The sequence below is a fragment of the Aythya ferina genome (genome assembly GCF_964211825.1).
Source record: "Aythya ferina genome assembly, chromosome: 21".
Taxonomy (NCBI): domain Eukaryota; kingdom Metazoa; phylum Chordata; class Aves; order Anseriformes; family Anatidae; genus Aythya; species Aythya ferina.
In genome coordinates, this window is record NC_140319.1 from 4,025,958 (window position 1) to 4,051,939 (window position 25,982).

The 25,982-nt window shown below is 40.3% G+C and overlaps 1 protein-coding gene across 2 annotated transcripts in view; it reads right to left on the minus strand.

Annotated features, from left to right (window-relative positions):
* The window catches only part of PEX14 (peroxisomal biogenesis factor 14), a 77,806-nt gene that overhangs the window by 13,377 nt on the left and 38,447 nt on the right, over window positions 1-25,982 (minus strand). For both annotated transcript variants that reach the window (XM_084494894.1, XM_084494895.1), the window contains one exon: window positions 4,808-4,930. In XM_084494894.1, the coding sequence (XP_084351020.1) occupies window positions 4,808-4,930 (123 nt within the window). The remainder of the gene's footprint in view (window positions 1-4,807; window positions 4,931-25,982) is intronic.

Here is a 25,982-nt window from a genome sequence, read left to right on the forward strand (position 1 = left end):
GAATGATCTTTCCTAAAGTTCAGAGAGTCTATAAAGGCAAGAAGCCGAAATGCCATTTTACTCGTTTTAGAGATGTGTGAAATAATTCTGTCTTGTGGCAAAAAAAAAGTGAGGGGGGTGGAGAGGAAAACTGAGTGAGGGACACAGTAAAGGCTCTGTGCTGACCACATCAACGTTACGATGTTAGGAAGAATGTCACAGCTCTGCCTGAAATCCACATTCAATCTTCCTTTTTGTCTGCAGTGGAGGGGGGGCTAGAAGTTTCTCAGCTCACGCTGACTTTGCATATCCTCAATTTCCCCACTTATAAATTGAAAAAATACTCAGAAGTGAAAAAGCACTAATAGTCTAGATACTCCTGAGTTTAAGTACTGAAATCCTCCTGAAGGAGATACGCTGCATACTGGGGATATAACAAACATACAGAGACCCTCAAAATGCAGGTAGAAGTGACATGGACGTTTTCTCCAGCTGTAAATCTGTTTTTCTTTTTTTCTGTAAGTATATTTAAGTCTCACAACAGCAACTGTAAATTGCACCTCCAGAGCAAATACTCACTATTTTTAAGATCCCCATCTGCCTCAGAATTAGGTTTCCTGGTCTCAATTAATTAGGCCTCGTGCATCACTAGCAGCCATCACTGGCACTCACATTTACACCCATAGAAACTGAGGCCAAAAGAGGTGATTTTTCAAGAGCAAACAGCAAACCCATACAAAGAAGTTGGGGAAAAAAATACAGGAGTCCAAATTCTTGTTTCTGTTTTCAACTGTAGGAGGAAACAGGATGTATTTTACAGCCTCCTCTCACCTCATGAAGACACAGGGACGGGAGAAGATATGTGGACACATGGAGAGAAGAAGACCCAAATGGCAAGAAAATCAGTCCTTGGAGTTCTGTTTTACGCAGGTGTAAAATCTCCACAAAGTACCATAAACCCCATGGGTTAGAGCACAGACAATACCTGGATGATAAGCATGCAGCTTTGCACACCTAGCTCAGAAACTCCCCTGAGTTTGCATGTAATTACAAGGGTTAGAAAGGCAAAAAAATATACACACATAAACCCAATTAATCATTTAAATATTTAAAGTCAGATTTTTGTCCTCACTGCTGGATTAGTATATTTCATAACGCCAACAGCAGACAGCCCTGTTTTTTTACTGGGGGTTCATTTTAGAGCATGTTTAAACTAGTCAGATTGAGTGATGCTTCCAGCAACTAATCGCATGTCAAATAAAAGATATTTTATGTAATAAATTACCGCTACAAGTAATTCAAATGTCATTTATCAGTTTTATTATCAGTCAGGCAAAGTCTTGTTTCTCTATATTAATCAAATTCAAGCTTTTTTTAAGCTTTTTTTTTTTTTTTTTAAGCAGTTTTGACACCTCTTGGCAAAAGTACAAACCGTGGGGAAGGAATTACTCCTCCAGAACAGGGAGGAGAAATAGTAGAGATAATATTAAGCTGAAATACAATGTCTAGAAACTTTAAAAACTGAATTCTTTTCTCTTTCCCCCAAAAGTTACTTAAGGCAAACCCAGCAGTAACAGCTATTTCCAACAAAAGACTTGAATATTAAGTAATACCTACACCATCAGTACAATTTCTGCAAAAGGAAGTATTTAAGAGGTATAAGTTATTTCCTGCAACTTTCAAAATGACACCAGCCTCAGTCGACTACAGCAGGAGTAGGTCAAGCAAATAAAATCAAAAGGTGTGTGTAGGGCTTAGTGCTCTGACTCACAAGAGCGGACACCTTACACTGGAGTTGCTGGCAGGATCACCCACTCCTTTCCTGCTGAATGAACTCTTGAGACAGTCCTGAAGCCATCCCAAACTTCTGCACTCCTAACCCATAGTTTTAACAAATTTTAAACATGAAGCAGTAATACCTTGGTGTAAGTGGGACAGAGAGAAATTACATTTCACAAGCCACTAGCCACTGCTTTTCAGCACTGCACCTCCTCAACCATTTCTTTTCTCTCCCCCCCCACTTTTTTTTTTTTCCTCTGCTGACATAATTTTCTCTCTCTAGTCTTGTGGTTTAAAGGTGTCAAAACTAATCAAAAAGCCAATAACCAGAAGAAAAAAAAATCAAACCCAAAACGGTTTAGTCTTCAAGACTTAAACTCCAGCACATTAGATGCTGCTTCACAAGAAACTCAGATGTCTTCTTTAGAAAAAGCAAATGCAGCCAATAATCTCAACACTTCTTCCAGAATGATTTGTTCCCATCCACAAATCAACTTCTAGATTCAACAGTCTACCTATCTCGTTAGTCCTTTAGATACACTTTTGAACTTCAAACCTCAAAACATTCTAACGCTAAAGTAATGAATACTCTGTAAGAGCATAATAGATAGACAGGAAAAAGAGTATCTGTCTTATACATGACAACGCCTGACAAATCTGTGAAAGAAAAATTGACTTTGTAAACTATCACAGAAACAACTGTCCTGGAGCAGATTTGGACCAATTCAGCAATATTCATTACAATACTAGCATCTGTTCAACAATAACCTACAGCAAACCCAGCACCTGAAAAAAGCACCGAGCCACATCTATAAGGACTCAGATCTGTGCCTCTGCGCAGTCTCATCCTTCAGCTCTAGAGAAATTCACATTTTCTTCTTGTAGTTCTGACACCACAGAAAGCATTTAAAAGGAAAACACAGAGATGGATCCATCATTAACAACACCAGTGCTACACCAGTCAAGGACCAGAATTAAGCACAGATGACATCTAATCAAAACAAATGTTTTGGTTAAACGAATACCACATATATTTAGCTATTAATTCTTTTTATAGATTCATTTAAAGGTTAAATAGAAGGTCTACAAAGAATGGCTGGAGAGGGGAGGAACAATATCTAATCAACCTATTGCCACTGCTTCCCAGATGTTGTGGGTTGCTAAACAAGACTGGCTCACAGGCAAAAGCTTTTGGTTCAAATTACTTGAAAAGCACTAATCAGATCACAAAGCTAGAGCATACGTTTATAATCACAACCCCTAAAAAAGCTCAACTTTGGTGGTATTTTTCTTCACCTTTGGTTTCTGAGCATTACAGAATAATACTTTCACAATTCTCTTTGGAGATGTTACTAGGAACTTTAATTTTTAAATATTAGTTAAGATTGTTAGCTAATTACAAGAAATAGAGAGCTAGTGCTTTGAGGAAATCCAAAACAGTAAAAGGGGAAAAAAATGAAAAAGCTGTAAGTGTTAACAAAAATGACAGCATTTTCCAGTTTGAATTGCACACTTCTTTCCTGCCTTACTTGTATTAGTGGAACACTATAAAATAAGAAAAAAATAACTCTTCCAGTATTTTGTTCTGATAAGAGTTTGCTGAACAAAAAAGGGATGGCACTAACAGGGATCTAACACTTTGATCAGCAGATTTTGCTTTTCTGGCATTTTCTGTGAACTGCAGGAGAGCAGTATTAGCCCGGGAGGAAGAATTCAGTCCTGGAGTTCACCAGTGCACCCAATACAGCTGTAAGAAATATTCCAGTTCTGAACCCAACACCAACACAAACATTTTTCTTCCCAAACTGTGGCAAACCAGAGCATTTCAAATCTCAGAGAACAAGCCTAGCATTATTTCTGACAATAGTGAAACTATGTCATAAACTAATAAACACAGCCCTATGTAGACTGTTACATTGGTCCATGTCTGAGCTCAAACTGTTTAGCAACAATATCAAAATCCAATTCTTAATACTTGGCAGGTAAGTGAAGTGCTTTTCAAACTGCCAGGCACACATGTGAGCTGAACAGCTTCTTTTGATGGATTTTTAATGGTGTGTACTTTGGTTTTTATTGTTTGGAGCTTAGATACTTTTTTGCGAGGTTTATTTTAAAATGCAAATATATATGTAAATTTTAAGTCTACACAGATTATGCTGGGACTTTAAAAATTCTCTGGCAGTGTATTTCGTACACAAAATCATACAATCTTATCCACACAGTCTACACAGAATTTCTGCTGTCACCCCTTACATTAAGATTGAAAATAGAAATCTTGTTAAAAATAAGCATCACTGTTTATTATTATTTGTAAACAGACAGTATTCTTAAAACTCATTGTGCCAGACACATGGGAAGTCACAGACTAAGTCCTGAAGACATTATATTCTGTTTTGTTGTTTGTGCTGAAAATACACCTCTTTCAATTAACCATTCAACATTAACTGATCCGTTGCTTGGCCAGTTAAGAAAATAAGTCCTTTAACTAAGATGCAAAACCTTGTGATCATGTGCTGCAGCCAGTTTAGTGAACAGACTCCATTGTTGTAATTCCTGAAGATGTAATAACATTGCACTTTTACATCACCTTCTATCCAAGAATCTATCATCTCTATCATACATTAATGATCTAAATATTAGAAAGCCCTATTGATGAAGGGAAGTATGACCCTTAGTTTTAGAAGGGAAGACTGAGTCCTACACTGGCTAAATGCTTTTCCAAGTCCTTACAGCAAGTCATAAGCTAATTTCTATTGACTATAAACCTTCATGCCAAGAGGTGTCATAGGCTAGTATTTATGATGCTTGTTCGTAGACCATGATCGTTTGTATCAAATTTTCCTTGTGTAATATGGTCTTGTGGCTCCATCGTGTCACAGGCATCAACAGCTACGGAGTACATTCAAAGTAACATTCGGTGTCTGATTCTGACAAAAGTTACGGTATTATTGGAATTGAAACCTAGGATCTGGCACAGAAACGTGTGAAATTTTTGCAGAAATCACTGCAGAAAGCACCGTGACCAGATGTTTTTCAAGGGGTTACTTACTGTACACCATGGGGTGAGCGGGCTGAGCTGGCACCAGCTGTGGAGAAGGACCTGGGGACTGCGGCTCATCGGTGCTGGTGCCCGACTGCTGGAAAGCCAGGTCAATTTCTTCATCTGTCAGGCCTGGGGGAGCAGAGGAAATGAGATCAGTTTAGCACCTTTACCCACTTGATGCACGCATAATTAAATTCTCAAGCCAGGCAGAACCCTTTCAAGCTGCAAAGAATTTTGGCACCGACTTGAGCAGTACTGCCTCCCCAATTTTGGATTCACTGGAATCTCTCCCTCTCTCTTTCTCTGTTGCAATTTAACCTTAAGCGACAGAATATTAGCCTCAACGCTGCTTCCAAATGTGGCTCATTCAATTTCCTTAATTTATCCTTGAGTTTATTGCTGCTTTTGAAGTAGCTTTCTATTGCAATTCTCCATTCTTCCCCCGAAAAAAAGATACCATCAACTGCAAATGTGGCTCATTTTAATCTGTAATGGTGTAAAAAAAAAAAAGAGGGGAAAAAACTAACAATAATGCATGAAAACAGACAGGGAAACAAAAAACTAATTATTGGGTTAGACGACTAATTAGTCTAGATCGTTTCCGAAGACGGGAATAATTTGCTTTATTTTATGACAAATGCAGAAATAAAAAGAAAAAATCAGGACTGACTGTGATTAGTATGAATGGGACACAGAATGCAAGGAGGAAATAAAACTATAACAAAACAGATCAAAACAAGGCCAAGCCCAAACTTTCAGCTTAGCATTGCCCCGGCCTACTGCTGCCTGATTAGATTGCCCTAGGGCAGCCTGTTTTTTATTTCACGCAGAGCTGTAGTCACACTGCACACATGGTACACGTTGGTGCAGTCCCTCCTGCCATCAGGAAATGCCAGGATGACCATCTGTAATTGGCCACAACATATGGAAAGGATTTGGCCAACAAGGGGGAAAAGAAAAGCAGCTAAGGGATTCATGATGACCAGCATCTGTGAAGAAAGAAGCACAGCTGGATTATTTTTTCCAAGAGCAGAAAACATCCTCTAGAAAAAGAATTCGGTACTCAGATGGCAACCATGATGTGGGGCAGGAGAGCTGGGTATTATTTGTCTGTTATTCTCCTGCACAAAAGCAGATAGAAAGCCAGTGGCCCTGCTATGAGGAACATCTGAAGTGATTCAGGACCTTCTACTATACATACAGTGCATATGCAAAAGCATTCAGAGCCTGGAAGTGTGGATATGGATTTAAGGGACGAGATTTAGAAGAGACAGACCACTTGATTCTCATTTGGTTGTTGCAGGAATTGAGCACAGCGAAGAAAATGGTACGAGTGCGACAGCAGTGGGAGCAAACAGAGGAATACTTTCCCTCCAGCACTTCCACTCGAGGTCCATGAAGTACTGCTGGCAGATGAAATTTCTGAACTTCAGCCTTTAAAACACTTAGCTCCTCAACAACACGGGGAGATGCAATATAGAAAATGGCCAGGTTTCTGGGCATATTACCAAAGCTTCAAAAATATTTTTTTTCACAATCTTAAACTTTACTGCTTACTGGGGGACTAGACAGAATAATCCATAGCACAAACAGTATTGCCAGGAATTAATATACAAGGCTGTCTCAGAACTGTTATTCAATATAACACAGCACTAACACGGTGCTTCTGAGCTTCAGAAGCCTTTATAACTATGAGCATTTTTTCCCCTATTCTTGTGGGTTAACTACTATTCTGTCCACTGTGCGGTGCTGATACGGATGTGCAGAGGAGTTAGGTGATTTCTCTAACATCACAGAATATTGTCAGTGTCAGAAACTGTACCAGAAATCTGAAGTTCCTAATCCCTGGTCCTGCAGTCTGATGAAATCACCCCTTTACTTTTATTTGATGCATGCCTCAAACAGTAAGGAACCCAAACCACACAGAATAGAATGGACTCGCAGTGAAAGTAATAAAAGGCACATGAACGCATCAACTCAGCCTACTGTTCTAGTCACAAAAACAATATTTATGGTGTCTAATCCATGTTAAAAAGAGAAATCCTAATAAGAAAGAAGCGGTTTTAACCAGCTCCTAATTATCCAATATAGGAGAAAGCATAAACAGATGCCAACACTGCAGATCACTAGCAACTATGGAATTTCATAAAGATGGAGCCAGACACACAAGACAATATCAGCTGCTGGCTGTAAATGTGGCTCCCACTAGAACGGGGGCATTTTGTTCTACTTCCATGCAAAGATAGCAAATCTGAAAATATTTAACATTTGGGAATGTATGGAGGTTATGAAGGATCCTTTACTCATTCTACAAAAAGGGCAGGAAATAATACTCACTGCTTCCCAACCATACTGCCCCCTTCAATTCTCGCCCTACTTGGGAAAAACACTAAAATCTTTCACAGATAAAACACACTTCTAGGATTTTTTCTGGTCTTGCCAACTAGTGACACTCAAATATCACTGTTTTTGTTAAAACCCTGCTACACGTTGAAGAAAAAGCCCATGTGAATAATAGAACAATGGGAAACCTTTCACATTTGAGTCCCCAGTATGAAGCCTGTACAAAGTAGAATAAGTAAAAAATGTTATTACCTCCCTGGACTATTCTGCCTCGTGAAGTTGTCTTGTTTGTCGTACTAATGCCATCATAAAATAGAACATCACAACTACCTCCCTTCTTAATTATCACAGAAGACCGGGAGCGCCGTCACCTTGAAACACCTCCTTTTTATTCACCTGAACAAGATGTTTTTAAGGCCCTGTCATCTTGGCCTCCAAGCATCAAGGGAATAATCTCCCGGAGCTGATTCCTTAAGCATACATATGGAGTGAGTCTGCACTGCACCGAGGCATCTGTGGATTCAGAAATATACTCGTCTTCATGGCTGTCATTTCTCACACCCACTAACAAAAATGTAAAAGATATTCTAAGGCTGTCCTTGGGCATTTATAACTAACTCATCAAAATTCCCTTTGGATTTTATTTTATTTTTTCAGATTCACCACCTATACACACGTATGCATACAGTCTGAGTGAGTTTTCTATGCCCTAGATTATTCAACCTTGATGTATTAATTGCATGGAAAAGTGAATATTTCTAAACCAGCTCAGAGTCATCTGTTCCAATATCTCATCTTGCTTTATTTTATTACGTATTACATGAAAAATATCCCTGTTCCACTCATTATATTAATCTAGTAGGAAGTTGGTAACCCCAAAATAATACCACTTCCCTTGGATGCAAAAGCAGTGCTATGAAAACTGGAGCTTTGTGTCTAATATAATCCTCTCTCAAATAGGTATGTCAAGAAAATGACCTCAGTTTAACAGAAGAATTGCTCTAAATCCATTTTCTCAACACTTTGGAAAACAAACGTTTTAGTTCTTCTACAGTTTCAGCAAGATCAAGACCATGCAGAATGCAAAAGGTTAAAAGGAACAATAAAGGAAACTGCCAATTGTAAGTGAATTATATTTGGCTTTGAAAGCTAAGCCACGGCTATATTATAAAAGGCATCTCTTTGCGTTGTTTACCATCACCCTGACTAATGCAGACCTTTTTTTTTGTTTTAAATAATCTCATGCAAATTAGACACACACTTCCTTCCAGTTGATTGCTATCTGCAAGGAATAATCTAACCGCAGAGGGTACTGAGCAAGGACTGAGCTGAGGAGAAGGATGCAAGGAAGCTGTCTTCACAGCCCTACAGAATGCAAACCTATTCCCTTCCCCCAACCATCCATCTCATTTCTCTTCTGTGCCACAGCCTTAGCAAAGAATTAGTCGTAATTTTCACAAAGCCTTAAAATTTCCTTTGCAGGCTTCGGGGTGTTGATTTGAATTATCCAGCACCCACAATTGTTTTGCATTCAAAGGTTCCTGCTGACCCTCTTTTGTGATTGTCACTGCTGCCACTGTTTTCAGGGATCACTCAGCCTCTGTAAATTGTAGTCAAACAGAGAATCGGGGCGAGTCAGGGAATAAAATGGGTTGTCAGAAACATCTCTTGATGCCTGCACCTTTGTTGTACAAAAACCTCCTTTGCCCAAGAACTTTTAGGACTTGACTGTCTGTTTAAGTCTGTTTACAATATCCACTGCTATTTAATTTTAGGGCTTCGTGTACATCAAAATATTTCCCTCTTATGACCACTCTGAAGCAGAGGAGTACTGTTATCCGTACCTGCAGATGAGGAAGTGAGACATGCAGATATGAGATGTGCTCCAAGGGCAGAACCAAACCCTGACCCAGTCAGAAACTAAAACTCAGGAGACGTGAGCGACAATTCTTTTTCCCATCCACTGAGCGTATAATTTTCTACATTCTATTCTCCCTCGTCTTGCTCAATCCAGTAACTCATGCAACATTTTTCCAAGCTGAAGGCAGCATTAGTTTTAAGGAGAAAATTTCTGGTTAGGAAGACAGAAAGTATTCTGCCATAACAGAGGAAGGTGGTGGTAAGAATTAAGTTCCTTTTGTGCTTTTCCAGCTTTATTACCGCTCTGACAGCCCGCCCTGGAGCAATCATCACACCTACCCTTTTGCAGAGACAAGCTGGGTGGGTTTTCTGTTGTTCACCCCACACATGCACACCCTTCTTATTCAGAAGAAAACAAACCAGATCTGGACAAGTTTAGCTACAACAAACTGTATGGCTGCACCAGGTTTGGGCGGAGAAGCACATGACTAAAAGGAAGACCCACTGTAGACATCCTGAAATGACATTACACTCCTGTTCCTGGAAGCCACGATGTCAACCCTGCTCAGAAAGAACACGGCCACATTTTAAAAGAATCATCATAAAAACCTTCTGGGATCTGATCCAGACTAATGATTCCACCTGTTCAGTCAGCTGTATGCGGTGCTGGGTGACTCGTTTTGTCAAATGTTAATCCTGTGGTCTATTCTGTGCTTAGTTTAACACATTTCAAAAGGGTCAAAAGGTATAGGCTCCTGCTCCATTTTCTTCCACATGTCCATGTTCATCAGGCTCTCACAAGGCCAATCCCAACCTAACCTCCTAATGAAACCGAAGGTCTCAGGAACATCACTGATTTTTTATTTTTTTTTACCCTTCATTTACACTAAGACACTTTATTTGAACGTAAACATCCTACTGCTGCACTTCCAACTCAAACACTGGGGAAAGGAACCCAAACATCAAAGTGAGAATGAGTTGTCTCAATTGTGTGGCAGAAAAATGCAAACATAGAAATAATTTCAAAAGTTACTGAAAGGGCTTTGAATTCTTGCAGCTTTATTCATCTGGGGGACTGCTAATTCTGCAGTTCCAATCTTTAAGAAACATTATACGCTTATTATACTTACATTAAATACATCAGGGTGCCTAGGCAGCATTTAGAACTGATAAAGGTGCTCTAACCTCAGCAACACTGCACTGAAATGAGGAAGGAAAACCCAGCTGACGATACAATGCTAAGAATTACATGGAGCCGACCAGGAGAGAAAAGGTTAAAAACAAAAAAGTATTTTGGCATTACAAATATAAATAAATAAATAAGCCTGGCAGCAGTTTCTCTTCCTGGCCAGGCTTTTTGGAGTCTATAATAAAATGAAGTGTAATGGAGGAGAGGAGGGCAATGTCAGAGGGTGAGGGTTTGGGAGAGAGGTTGTTAAGTATCTCCCTCTCCTCAGCTGTGTTTACTCCATTTACAGGACCCCAGGTGATTGATAGACAAAAGAAAAGCAAGCAGATAGTAACCCCCCTCCGGGAGCATCAGTAAAGAGGATAACTCCCGACATCATCCAGAGCCCCAAACTCTCCTCAGGCCACTTGTAATTAAAAGGACAGAGCAAGATATGCAAACCAGAGAAAAAGTAAAAGAGGAATTTTTTTATTTATTATTAACATTTTGTTGGAACAGTAGAGTGCAATAAGGACTCTCAGAGCCGTTAAAAGTCGTCGGGTGACCTGCAGACCCCTATTTCCCAGAGCCTTGTATAAAATTGAATTTTTTAAACATAAATTACACGTAATGACGACACTGTAAAAACTAACAGTAATGGAAAGCTGTGCTGTATTTCATTAGCCTGTATTATTCCGTGCCACCTGATCCAGCCGGGCCTTGTTTATGAGTTAGTGTGTTAGCAGATGCCGATGGAAGCATTTGCTTCGACCTTGCTCTTCTCATTGGGGCATGAAATTACGACGGCAGCACCTTGATATTACAGCCATAAATACAGTAAACTGCAAATTTAAGCCAACGGCTCCTATTGTCTCCGAACATAAAGCTGATCGGTATTTATTTAAAAGGAGAACGAAAAAAAATATTATATATCACCTTGTTTATGGGTCCAGTCCCCCCCCTCCCCTAATCTGCCTTATTCACTTGGTTAAATACTAAACAAACAAACTAAATCCTCCCTATTTTCTACTGATTAAATATTCTCCTGAAATGAGTATTGTCTTCAGAAAACTGGATCAAAGTACTTCCACTCTGAATAAGAAAGGATGACCTGCTTGCTGAGCATGTTTTGGAACGGAAAAAACAGGAACAAGTACTACAACTTTTCTTCTCAGTTTTCTATATTTGAGAAGTTCAAAATATACAAAGAAAAAGTTGCTTCTGGTCACTCTTCCGTGTGTGTGTGTTACATGTATGTACACGCACCCAAGAGAGAAATGTTTCCGTCCAGTTGTTGCTTATTTAAAAATATCTCCCTCGTTAATACTGTTTCGAATGGAGGGGGAAAGATACAGAAAAAAATGCAGTGAGATTAATGGGAGGAAAAAAAAAGAATGCACAGGACTCCTCTGTGCCACAGAGAGTGGGGAGGATGCCTCATTTTCCTATGGGCATTTAGGGTAAATACCCCTGTTCACTGACAACATACCCACTAAAATTTATTAGGGGGAAAAAAATCAAACACAAAGGCAAAAGGACATTGTAATATCACAAAGCATATCACAGCATAAATCACAGCATTATAAGTCAGTGCAAAATGTATTTCACTGGTAGTTTCAAGGCAGGGAAGATACAGTTTCACTTGCAGTAAGAGAGGTCAGGTCTTCCTCTTCTAACGTAGAGAAACCTCTTTGCTCCTTGCCCATATGAAGTATGTTATCTCTGTTCCACACAGGAATAAAGGAAGGCATGCCTTACGTAAAAGCTCCCAGTACTACAGTGTGTATTTCAGGGGCAAAGCACCAAGAGGAGAGTATGAGGAACAACATGCAGGACAAAATCGCTGGATAATGGGACTCAGACCCAGGACTCTGAAACGCAGAAGTCCTATTAGATGCAGTACTATCACAGCCTTAACAGGATTTGGACGCCTCATTTTTGAATTAATCTACAATAAACCTTCAACTAGCAGACAGCATAATTCAACAGGCACAATTTTTGCTTCACAGAAAGTTCAAACTACAAAAAGGGCAGCCAGCTACATGACTCTAAATCAAAGAGGACACGTCCAGAAGTCCTCAGAAACCTGAACTGCAGGACCAGAAGTTTTGTTACAAAGCCCGGTTAAATTCCTGCGTAACTAGGGCATGCAAAAACACATTGAAACTTCGGTCTTGGGTAGCTTCTTCCAAAAACTTTTCTATTACAGAGCCATTCTAGGAATACCACGATCAGCAAAAAAAAAAGAGAAGAAATGAGTCTTTCTGTAACATAAATACAGATCTCTCCTTCTAAAAATAGGGGGAAATTTCCTTCTATCATCATCTACAAGTCTCTTGCCTGCAGCCTTTCCTTTCAATTATCATACAAGCAGAAGAACAGTATCTGATAGAAAGCCTCTTTTGAGTGGGCAATGGTAGAAGATGTCTGCACCTGCCTGTGGCACACTAGTGATGAGGAGACAGCACATGGAGCTGAGTTGGAAGCCAATTTTTAACAGGGGAATGCAGGACATCCAATTCAGCCAGCACATGATGTAGGAATACTATGTGAAGACCAAAAACCTCTGCATATTGTAAAAGATTTTAAATGAATATCTACCTCAGGGTTTGAAGGCTTTGAAGACTCCATGCCAAGATGCCAATTCTGGGGTAATTTATCAGGAATGGAATATTACCAAAGCTCTGTCATTTGTTTAAAAGAAGCCTGCATAGGGCAGAAAATCCAGATAATGGAAGAGACGCTACTCTAGTAACCATAGTGCTGTCATAATTTGTTACCACAACTGACAAACTCCCTAGAAATAAAGCTATGCATTCAGAGAAAACAAACATTAGATACACCAAACAGGTAAGTTTCCAAGCATACCCCAGCCTGTGATCTGCAAATGTTATTCCTGCAGAGAAACAAGTCTCATGGTGATGGTTCCTGATCCTCATTACTGGTATATTATAATACTCCTTAGAGGCTCCAAAAGGCATTCACTGCACCAGGCACTGTGCAGAAACAGAGTAGAAGGCAGCCAGAGCCAAAGCCTCACCAGTTCATGTGAATGAGACAGGCTGGAAGGAAGAACACTGCATGCATAAATGAAGCAACTTAACCACAGTACACAGCAGGTCTATGAAACTCCCCTTCTATTAAATTGAAAAACTGCAACAAAAAAGCATTCTATAAATGTGAAAAGATATGTATTTCTTCTACAGGTTCATTTCCAAAAGTAGAACAGTTTGGAAGACAGTACTTGACTTCAAAAACCTAGTAACCAGACTTTATTAACAAAACTTACCGCAGATTTTAAAAATAGCAATCTCAGAAAACGTTTGTGCTTCATATACATTTACTTTATGTGAAAGAAAAATATTTTGTTAAACAGCTTGTTGAGCAATAGTAACAAAACGATTGGCCTTTGGCTACTCTTTGATCTGTGATAATATCTTTAGGAGCTTTTTAAGGGGAAAGCAAGAGGTTGTCTTAAATTCGGGAAAGGTAAAACACTGGCACTATAAGAAGTTTGGTTTTGATCTGCCTTCAGAACTCCAATTTTAAACTGTATTTCCAACTCAAATGAAACAACTTGAACTAGCATGTCACAAGAATTCTGGCACTGAAGTAGAAGGAGCCAGCGTGGAAGATCTGAAGGTAACCAGACAGCTGCAACACCAACATCTTTGTTATTGCAGCAAAGAACCACCAAGCCTTTCAGGGGCACAAGCCCAAGTATGGCCCCTATTAGATCTGACCTAGAAAACTGGCACTAATGTGAACTAACTCCAGATTAGAAGCCACTGACTAGAACAGAGTGGTGTGAAATTCTAGAAGCAGACTCTTTTTTTTTCCCCAACTCTGAGTTCAAAAGAAAGTAATTGTGGATGAGAACAGCACATTCAAGCCACCGTAAGGAATTCTTTAACCACATTTGTCATGATATCCAAAGGATGACCTCATTTTATATACAAGAATGAAAAAATCTGTCCTGATGCACCGTTCACAGTTCTTTATATTACTCTGGAATTACAGATTGCCCTAAACACCCACTAACAAGTGCATGTGCACATTTCTTACCTTAGACAATACCCATCAGCATACCCTCTACAGGCTAAGATGGACTGCAATGTAAGGAGCAACTTGCCTTGATGTTATTTACTTCCTCTTCTACTGTTAAAACTTTTAGCTTTAGAAAGGAACAGAACAAACCCATTAGTCTAGACTGATCACATGAAAAATCATACAGAGGGTATACTTAAGGAACTTTCAGCTTTTGAAGAAGACACAGAATGGAAACGCTGAATATGCAGCACAACAGAGCTGCTGTGCCCTCTGTCAGAAAGCATTGCTCTAAGGAGCACTGAGAACAGTACCTACAGCTGCACGTTCCTAAGAAAATGGGCAAATATATGGAAGTATGAATGAGAAAATATATGGAAATGTAAAGAAACAAGTAGCCAAAAAGAAATGAGTAGCCACGAATACAGAAATCTAAGTGCTTTTTTGGACAGACATCTTCTTCACAACCTCACAGAGTGACTTTGCTTCTGTAACCCAGTTTCTCTGAAGTGGAATCGATGTTAGACACCTAGGAGTCAGGTATCACAGCACTGAGAAGATAAGCACAATTAAGAAAAATACATCTAAGTACTACATATTTGATTATTATGGCACAAACGTTTCAGGTAAATCCGGTTTGCGTTTCCCCCAGAAAGACACAGACACTAGCACACTATTATAAAAAGACATGTCAGCAAGTATTCATTACAGATTATAAATCACCCTCGTTCTTCTTTCTTTTGTTTTAGAGAAATTTTTTTACATGCCATTAAAATATTGTTTGCTGAATGCTACTACAAAGCTAGCCACCTGTAAAATTAAAGGCTGATGCTGCCAATAAGTGTTGAAATACCTTCTGTTTAAAAGGCAAACCTACTTTGTAATTTTTAACACAACTGTATAAATATTTCTCCACCCACCCTTCACAATTTTGTTGGTTACACTGCGTCCATTTAGACAACAACCATCTATGTCATCATACAGGATGTTAATCTTGGGTGGAGAAGAAAGGAACAATAGCAAATGAACTTTTAAGAAACCAAGATTATACATTCAAGCAGGGACCTTCACGATAAAAGAAGAGCGAAGACAAAAAACATTAGGGGACAAGTCAACAAAACAGCAGAATAGTTTCAAAAGCTCATTTTTCATCTTTTGGATTGTTTATTGTTATTTTTTTCTCCCCATGTGCCTTCAGCAGCTCTTCAGAGTTCTGGAGAAAATTAAAGGAGTCTGGATAAAACGCCCAAAGGACAACTAATGCTAACAATACTAAAAATAACGAGGTTAAGTGGTGGAAAAAACTATGGTGACCACACACGGAGAACTGGAGTGGTAAGGTACAAAAGGAGTTTCATCATTGCTCCCTCAGGACATGCACAGAACATACTAACTGCTTCTAGTTCTCTAGGGTTCCGATTACCATGCCAAACACACCTCCAGAGTTTCCTTATTAGTATAATAAAAAGCCTCTACACATTTGGGTTCTATTCCCAGCCTTGCTATTGACCTTGGGTAGGTCACTTAACCTCCATCTGCCTCAGTTTCTACATTTGTAAAACAGGAATAATATTACACAACATCCTTTGTACAACGTTGGAGACTGACAGGACAATTATCATGTACAAAGCATAACTGATGGTTTTGAGAATCTATACATACATTATGTGTATTTGAGCTATGTAAGGCATTTGTAACTTATTCAAGTAACAAGTTTAGACATTTTTTTTTCTGCTTGCAGATCATCTTTGGTAACACTTCTGGATTTCCGCCTCACATCGAACTACGCAAGTACCCGAATTTGTGCTTTGCTTCGGCTGGTTGCTAAAACACCTGGCCTTTCTCTGGTCTCCCTTTGCACAAGCATTGCTCTCAAAATCCAGTTACTGGGGTTGCACGTTCAAAATGGGAATCTCAAAGTACATTTTTTGAAGACTGCTCTCTTCCAGTGTCTCACAAAAGTTCCAGCCCAGGAGTAAAACAGGAGTGGCTACACAGAATTCACACAGAAACTGGAAGGAAGATTAAGAAACATTTGTGGGCATGTTACTGCAATATAACGCAAGTCAGATCAGTAGGTGAGGCAGCTGGAGCAGCTGAAAAGCTTGTGACTAGTATCAGCACATTCTCTATGAGGATACCCGTTGGAGCTCCAGGGTCAGGGGATATCCCCTAAACAAAGGAATCACCTCACAAATAAAAAGAGAGTGAAGAAAAACGGGAAGATATGTCCTTCTGGGCACCACCTAAGAATGTGTCTCCTCTACAGAATGCCAAAACAGGAATCAATATCATTACAAGGAGCTACTCACAGAGTCAGGGTGAGCGATGAAGGGCCAAGGACACACTTTGCAGATCCCCGTCTGTCCATCTAAATCTGCAAACTATGGCCCCAAGGCACAGGATTCAGGCCAGGCCTCACTGGCACGCTACTGCAGGGAAAGGTGCTGTCTGAGGTGGCATTTAGGGGCAGATCCCTGCGCAGCAATTTCAGCCCTGGTGCCTGAGGAACAGCAGCCCCTGTGTTCCCCAGTGCCAGGCACCCACCACAGCAGATGAAGTTCATCAGAAGGACTCCGATTTCCCCCCCCATTTTTCTTTTAGTGCTACTCCGGCCTGCCTCAGGAGGCCTACCATGAAACAAGCCCTCCCTTTCTGACAGCACCTGGGGCCAGGCGAGGCCCTGACCCTGCAGGTACCCGGCCAACGGGGCAGGGGCAGATCGCATTCGATCCGACGGGGCAGGCGCCGGTGCCGCCACCCTCCTGGGTATTCTCACTACACACAGCGCCAGCCCCAGCTCCTGGGCTGCACACACACACACACACGCACGCACTTGCTTTACCCGACACTGAACTCACACCTCACAAACAAATTATTTAACTACTCTATCCCCCAAGGAAGCCGGTGATCATTTCAAATGCAGCTCCCTGCTCGTCTCTCACATACACGCAACGGCCTGATAGGTTAAATGCTGCCGTTTAATTACAGTAATGGAAGCTGCTATTTTTTGGTTCCCTTGAATTCTCTCTCGCTCTCTTTTTTAAACACATACAGAGTCATCTTTTAAACATGTATTTTATATTTCTGAGTTTAACAGCTGCATTCTCCTGGTTACTTGAAGTGCAGGAGCAATGGTATTCTGATACTCCTCACCTCCGAGCAGCTTACCTTTTAAATAAAAAGAAGACAGGCTGGGGGAGACGCTGGAGGAAGGAGACATGCGAGTGCCGCAGAGGCCAGCCTGCCCCTCCGTTTAACTTGGATGGTTTGCATTGGTTTTGTTGAATACAACCAGCTCAACCCCCACGCCCCAAAGCAGCTGGGGCCTGGGGAGGATAAACATGGGAGTGTTCTGAGTAATTTTACTGAAAATGCAACATCAGTTCACCACGCAGTGTAGCACAGAATGGTTATCTATTTATGGGACTGGGAGTCGGGATTATCTCGGATCTAACTGTTCCTGATGCCTCTGACTCAGTTTCCCCCATCTAGAATGGAGATGGTAATTCCTCTGGCTTCCCACTAAAGTCTGGAGTTTGTGAATTGCTGGGAGAACATAGAGGTCTAACCGAGAAAAGAAAATGTAAATAGAAGGACATGAAATGAATCTTATCATCTTACCATTCCACAAAAGGTTCTGCAAGCCTTAGTTGGTTAATATTTGTAGAGTACTTTGAATTTGCAAAGTGGTATACAAATATGAAATGCATATTTGTTAAATTCTTGAGCATGCTGCAAAACACTTTTTTTTTTTTGGTTTTGTTTTCTCTCCACTGAATTCAGGGAGGGGGCTGCAGGTGGCCACAGACTAGAGGGCTTTATGCTTAGTTATTAATGAAGAAAGACACATAACGTGTATTACCTGGGTAGCACATGATCTATTTGTGGATTTTACATTTTGCATTGCATGGCAATTGGAAAAAATCTACAAGCAAGGACTAAGTACATCTAAGTAAAAACAAATTGTTACCTATGCTAAGGCCACAACTCTCCTAGAAAAATACCCATACTACACCTGTCCTCAACTTTATTTGTCCTCTAAATGTGAAAAGCTTATTTATTTGTTCCGTGGCAGTTGGCTCGCGATCAGCCAGCCACCCATGCAGAGATATTGCCCATCTTCATTCTCTGGTACAGATATCCACCTGTGTCTCTTAAGGATGGAATCTTAAAAGGTGAGGCAAGGCAGAGACAAAGACAAATTTAATTTTATCACCATAAAAAGGGACATTTCCACATGGGCAGCAAGGACATGAATATCATGTGTATGCGGGGGCAGGGGGGGGATTATAAACGCATTTTTGGCGAAATTCAATAAAGCTGATTCCACTGCATAAGGTCAGCAATTTACTTTTAAAAAATGATATGATTGCAACTTTTAATATAACCCATGTATTTGCTGCAAGATGCTCTAGAAGATTGTGTAATGTAACCACCCGACCTCTCCACAGGAGCAGAGATCACCCCATTTACCCTTTATTGTCTTGCTAAAAGCAATGCACATTTGCACAGTATGACAAAGTCAACAGCTTTTACTTAAGAGAGCCTCAGATTTCATTGAGAATGAATTCTCTGCTCTCCTCCTAGGGGAGTGGAGTCTCGCCTCGGCTAGGCTCTATCAGAAAGAATGAACCAAAGACTAAATTTCCCTTTTAGCTAAGGAAAGAATGACAGCCCTCCAAATTAAAATTAAGAGAGAGCCATGTGTAGCAGAAAAGTAAATAATGGGATTTCATGTTTGTGGGCACCCAAGACATAGTTTTAAGCAGGGTAGGAATGTTGTCTCAGAGAACCTAGAGAATTATCTCATACAGGAACTTATTTTATCTTTCCTAACAGGAAAGTATCATTAGGTCTGAGATGGATTTCAGCAGAAGAGCAACACAGATTAACCTAATTACACTCCTTGTTTTAGCCCCAAGAGAGAAGGCTGTCTCTTTAGACTTAGAGTACCAGGTTCATCCACAAAGCAGATCAGGAACTGAATTCCTTCACTCGCTCCAGGAAGACTGTGGGGAAACCCTGGGCTGCATGACCATGAAGAGAGAATTATTTCTGTAACAAAAATATTTTTATCCAAACGAACACAGATTTCTTCAACTGTCTCAAGGTGAAGCTTGCTTCAAAGGTCAAAGCTGCAGGGCTGGATTAGGATTGCACGCAATCTGCCCAAACCGTGACATCCTGACATTCTCAAGTTTGCAGCTCTCCCCTCCCATGCACAACCGATGGAAGTAAATTCTCTGCAAAGAGTGGCTCTTACTGCAGCAAGAAACTCTGAAAATCACACATGCTGCAGCACCAACAATTACAAAACAAGCATATCAAAGCAGTTTATAAACATAGTTAAGATAAATCTAACTATGTCGATGATGCAAAAGTGGTAATTAAACCCATTTTAGAGACAGACAAGCTGAGGACAGGTAACTTGCCCACAACCAAGCAAGCAGTCTTATCTCAGATCTTCAATGTCTGTGCTTAGATTGCAGCTACAAAGGTGACTTTCTTTTGGTACTCTACATTTACTTTCACTTAAAAAACATGATAAAGAAATTCTTAAATTTACAGGTCACACTTAGCATGTGTGTTTTTTTTGCCCATCACTAAGGTTAACAATTTCAGGACTCAGAATATAACTGACTATTTTAGCATCATCTTCCAGAACAGACTTCAACCCACTCTGCTGTAATCATATTGGTTTTTCAATGCTACCAGGAATGGAAATATTATTTTGACAGTAAACAAGGCAGATATGACTCAAAACCCACTCACTGAGCAATAGGAGTTAATTTTGCAAAGCCATTTTTTAACGGCTCTTTTGCATTACGTAGTTACTGTCAGATAGCCAAGTGAAGAGATACCATTAAGCTCATGACATTCTAATTATTTCTTAAAATTAAGCCTACGACTAATATTTTAGAGCACACACACAACTTCCCAGGAAGAAAAGCAGTCTGTTTGAATTTATCAATAATTTTCAAGCTACAAAACCACAGCAAACTTGATTCTGGTCTTTTCACTGGAATCACGGGGAATTTCTGTGGCCCAAGAGAGGCAGGAGATGTAGCACACTGCCCACCCAATGTACTCTAAATGAATCACCTCTCTTGTTCTGCAGAGTATACATCTAAATGGTTTGAGATCACTGTAGGTTGAGCCCGATGTGAGAGCAGGAGGATGTTACCGCTAATGTAACTTGTACTCTCTGTTACAGAACACGTAAACGTGCATTTAGAGGACATCAAATTTGAGAGTCTCTCCCTCAATGGCTTCCTCACAATGTCAGTAACATCAAAGGGGTGCCTCTTTTGTTGCACCTTCTCAATCTTTCCCATAGAAACCAAAGAAAAAGTCACTGAGATTTCCATGTTTTCAATAATAATTAGCAGAGCTTGAATCAAAGCCCTTTAAAACAAATTTGCTTAAAGCGATATCCTGTGAAGCTTAGTAGGCCTGAATTCTCCCTACCTTTTTTCTTCTCACTTTAAACAAGCCCAAGTAGGACTTTTTCCTCTCATGTTCAGCAACATACTAGCAGAGTTCAGAGCCAGCAGTCTAGCAGATTCAAACCGAACTTGCAAGCACAACACAGAGCAAGATGACAAGCTTCTTGGAGCTACCCAGTAACAACAGTGATGTATTGTCCTACTGGTGCACTTCTATAGAGGATTTTTTAGTTCCAAGTAGAGCTAGTTAACAAATGTCCAGCACAGCATTTTTTCATACAGAAAGAAAGTGCTCCTTCAAAAACAAACAAAAAACAAATTGTTTTGGAGAAAATTCAAAATCTCTTCCATTATAAATTACAATATAAAATACTCCAGCCTAGTCAATAGGAAAAAAAAAAAATCAGAGTAAAAAAATCAGAGTGATCTGATGGATGAATAATATTTCATCTGAAAAAGTGAGATTTTAAATTTTAAACCAAATTTAATATGAAAACATTTAAAAACTACGAATTTTCTGTGGGGTAGAAATGTATTGTTCAACCTAGTTTCTGGATACTATTGAGCTACAAAAACAATTGTTATAAAACAATGAAACGTACACTGAGTACAATGCTCTTCTAAAATAAACTCATTTGTAAGCAAGTAGAGTTTCTATCAACACACAGATGCACACGTTTTCCTTAATCATCTGGCTACTCTAAACATTAACAGGTCGTCACATGGTTAGCTATGCCTAAAGTTGTACCAGGTGTTTTTCTGCCCTCTCTCGAATCACTAGTGACTGGAACACGTCAAAGACGAGATATGAACAGATTACTCCACGTAGATAGGGACTAAATAGCTTCCTTTTTCCAAACTTCCTTCCAAATCTTGAGGCTTTCTTTCCATTATAAAGATTTCCTTCCAAAAACCTTGACAACTCCAAAGAATTAGCGTACCTGATTCCCCAGGATGTCCTAAGGTCAATCATTTGATCTCATTTTGTTAACAGTGTTGCTGCAGGTCTCTTCTTGGCACACAAGCCAAGAAAATCTGTAGAGTTCATGACAAGTTCAGATAACACAAGCAATGGTAAAATTGATGGGGGAAAAGAGTCAGCATGATGAATAGGCTGGTGCTGAACAGCAGGTGACAGATATGTACACAGAAGACTGGCAGGAGAGAGAGACATCTCCTTCACAGCAGATGGATGGAGAATCTCAATCACTTTCAGGAAGAAAAAAGAAGGCAACAAATACAAAATACAGAACTGTGGCAATACTTTCTGGTTCATGAGTACATTTATTCTTCTGGATTATGAAACTCTAGTGGTGGAAGTCTTCCTCGTATGTTGAACATTATCAGCATTGGGTAAACGTAGCAGAGTGCCAGTAACGGCTGTGACGACTGATGGTGCTGGTTGAGACAGGAGCTGTTGGGAGTTTGTTAGCATTGAAAGCATTCATCCTCTGGGTCCCTGATGAGTTCCCTGAGGATACAACTGGATTTCCCCACTAAGGCAGGGTTGTATTGACCCAAAGCCTGGGGACAGGTGGCACCTAAAGAACAAACTGGTAGCAAGAACATGTGTAGGAGATATTTTTCTTTAACTTAAGCAGAATATTATGAGGTACATTTGCTGTCTTTCAAAGTCATAAACAGAGGCCTAAGCATCTTTAGTAATTAAATATCCCATAGTGCTTTTCAAGAATCTTAGTAAATTTTTTACTCGGTAATTACTTTCTCTATCCCTAAAGCTCCCCCTGCAAGATCACTTAGATAAAGTATTCTTCATTTCCTCTCCTAAAAAAGATGTAGTGATGTTAAACAGCCACTGTCCTCTACCTCAGAAGTGAAAGCTTTTCAGTGGAAAGCACGGCAAGATATTGATAACCCTATACATGCCATCAAATGTGCTCGATGCAAATAGCTGCAAAGTTTCAGTGGTTAATGGGTACAATGTACTCCAAGATTCTCAAATGAAAAGCATTATGAAAATGTAGAATGCACTCTGACTTTACTTTAACCTGTACAATCATTTCCGTACATCTACACAAGCTGTTAGACATACTCTGTGCTGCCTGAACACCTGTTCCAAACTCCTGTAGTAATCAGAAAGCACACCCTGCCTGGTTCTAGCCATGGAGTGGACTTTCAGCGCTGAAGTACTCTGTTCTAGATGCTTAATATACTAAGTGCATTCTTGCCATTTCTTTTTTGAATCAATATCTGAATTCCAGGCCTCACTTGCAGCTTTGCATGTGCAGGTGATGAGGTCTACCCAGGCATGATCACAGAACGCTAATTAGACAGTTAGAGAACAAGTTACCCCATCTGCAAGTGCAAAACAAGACAAGTGCTCACTCACACTATCGGCTGGGCAGTGAAGTCAGGTCTTCGTTCCTTTTCTTCACCATCTCTTAAATCCATATCCTGCCAGCATGTCTGAAGAGAAGGGCAAGTCACCTAGCATTCCTTGAATAGTTTACACGTCTGGCCTAATCACACATTCTTTTCTCAAAACTGGTCATTTCTAGAGAAGAATGAGGTTTGGAGGGCCCTTGCAGTTGGCCCAGATACTCAACAGCACAGATTACCAACTGTATTTTTTGCATGAATTGTCACTGGACTCTATTGGCTTGCGTTGTATTTTCTGCTCTAGGAAAAGCTTTATAAAAACTGTTCGAGCTTCACTGAGACATGTTAAAGAATTAATTACAAAGTAAAGCTGAAGGAGAAAATTAATTTTGGAAACACAAGAGGTTACTTTTCTTTTCCTCCCTTTTCTGGAAGTGGGGGAGGAAAGTTATTTTCATCTTCATGCTGGGGGCAGAAGCTGGGAGCTGTCCAGTCGATAACCTGGCCATCAGAACAAGGTTTGTAATTAAAAGGTCAGTGACCTGGAAAGCTAGGGCCTCACTCTCCGGGCTTCTCAGTAATGACGGCGCTATTAAATTAAGACTGTTATGAAATCAATGCTAAAAAAGCTTTCATGGTAACGAGATTCCATTCAAGGACATGCAAACTGCCTCATGAAATGGACTTAAATTATAAAAAAGAAAAGTAATAAAAGAGGGTTAAATTGAAATCTGCTGAAGAATTTACTTCCTTTAAAGCCCTCCGGCAGTAGGCTGTGCCCCCTTCTCTCAGGTCCTCAAGGTGATCCACCTTGGTTTCTTTGGCAAAGAGGAAAAGACAAGGGTTCGACTTCCAAGGATGCAGACTACAGAAAGGAGAAGAAAATTCAGCTGGTTTTCTACTGGAGGTTCTGGGGATGATGGCCTTTGTTTCCAGGGAGTCAAGTATCTTTGAGCTCTGGCTGGAAGGGGCACATAAAATTAAATTATTTATTCATCTCTTCAGAAATCACTGCAGCCTGACAGCTTGACACTCGCATAATTTTCTGGAACTCTGATGCACTGCAAAAAGCTGTGCGAGACCCAAAAGAAAGCATCGTGTAGTAACTCCCTATCAGCCAAAGTACTGAAACAGATTAATAGACACAGGATGGAAAAAGACAAAGACAACAATTCCAACAGCCTGCAGCACATCTCAACAAGCAAGAGTGCGATTACTTTGGGAAGCATGTAGCCTATACATATATATACATGTATATATATATATATATATATATATATGCATACATTGATACAAAGGACAAATCCAGGTACCAGCACCCCAAATAATGAAGCACCACGTGTGTTGTGCACTTCCACCCCGACTCTTTATCTTGCCAGAAGTTACAGATTCGGAGTACACAAAATTAACAAACCACATGAGTTACCGGATGGGTAGCTGAGCAGTACAGGACATCTGAGGCACAACAGTTAGATGACAGACACATTTCCACAAGGGTTTAAACCCCACATGTTGTCTAATTACTCCCAAGGCGCCGCTGATTCTGTGGCATGTCATCAGCAGAATCAGCGAGTTGGACAAAAAACAAACAGCATCTTTTTTTCCTTTCTTTTCTTTCAGATACTCTGAAGGGAAACAGCTGTTTTTCCCTTCATCTGAAGAAGTTCATGATAAAAAGGAGGAAATGTCATAAATTACACAAAATGCCAGTGTAAGCTTCAAAGAAAATGATAAATGATTCTAATAACTTCATGTTTCTCATTAATGCCTCTGTATTTGGGAGTTTAAAAGTGCTTAAGACAACACAGAAATCTCATCCAACTTTTGAAAGACCTTTTTACAAATTCAGGACACCCTCATTCTCCCAACTGTCATCAACAGATTCATCCCAGGTTCCTGAGAGCAGTTCAGCAACCCCCTGACCTGTGAGCACCCAGGGAAGCCTACTTTCAGCTGCTGCAACTCCTGTTTCACAACCAGCCCCAGTCCGACTGATGATCCTGAAGTACCTTTCATCTCCTACTCAACCAAAATGTATTAAGAACCTCAGTTCCTATATTAAAGAGCATTAAAAGAAAATAAAATTTGATTGGCATTTTTAGGAAAGAGATGCTTAAAAAAAAAAAAAAGAAGAAAACCATAATTCAAGGCGGAACCATCTCTGTAAGTCTCAGAAGTGAGACTGCAGGACCTGAAAGCTCACCCACAGGTAACGCTCCAGTTCTGTTCCTGGAGGCTACAACGGCTGTAGCTGGGATAGCAGGAGGCTGCTGCAGGGCAGGGCACCTAGCCTTTTCCTTCAGCATTCCCAGACACCTCTACAGCAGCAGCTTTCGGCCAGACCCAGTGGGCAGTCAGAGACCTCTCCTGCAGGGTTCCATAAAAGTAACTACAAAAAGCAAGTTCATACATGGTGTACATCTAACTGGCGATATGAAAATTCAGGGATTTGCTCCTCCACTGAAATTCTTCAGTGGTCCACAGGAAGATCAAAGCTCTCTCTTTTACTGCAAGTTCTGCTGGAAGTAGCCTGGACTGAAGAAACCACAAGGGTATCTCTGTATAATTTCCTACAACGTTATTTTAATAGAGACTCTTGTAACCGAAATGGTTGCTGTACAGAAATTATTTTTTGACTGACAGTGAGGACTTCTCTAGCAGACAACACAACTTTCTCTAAAACGGGGATAAACGTTGTCATTGGGATGACAGTGACTGTATATCCGAGCAAAGCAGAAGCAGCCTACCAAACAGTACGACCCCCATTTACCCAGGACTGGATTTAGCCACAACACCTAGGGTGCAGGAATAATTGCCCCCATCTGCTACAGCACGTGCATACAGTAACAGCACAGACCCTCTGCTCTTGAGTACTGGACAGAGATCACGTTGTGAGCTCAGTGGTCAGATTCCATATGGCCGTATTTCCAAAGACCGCTGGGTACAGGCACTACTGGACCCTGCTTCTTCCTAT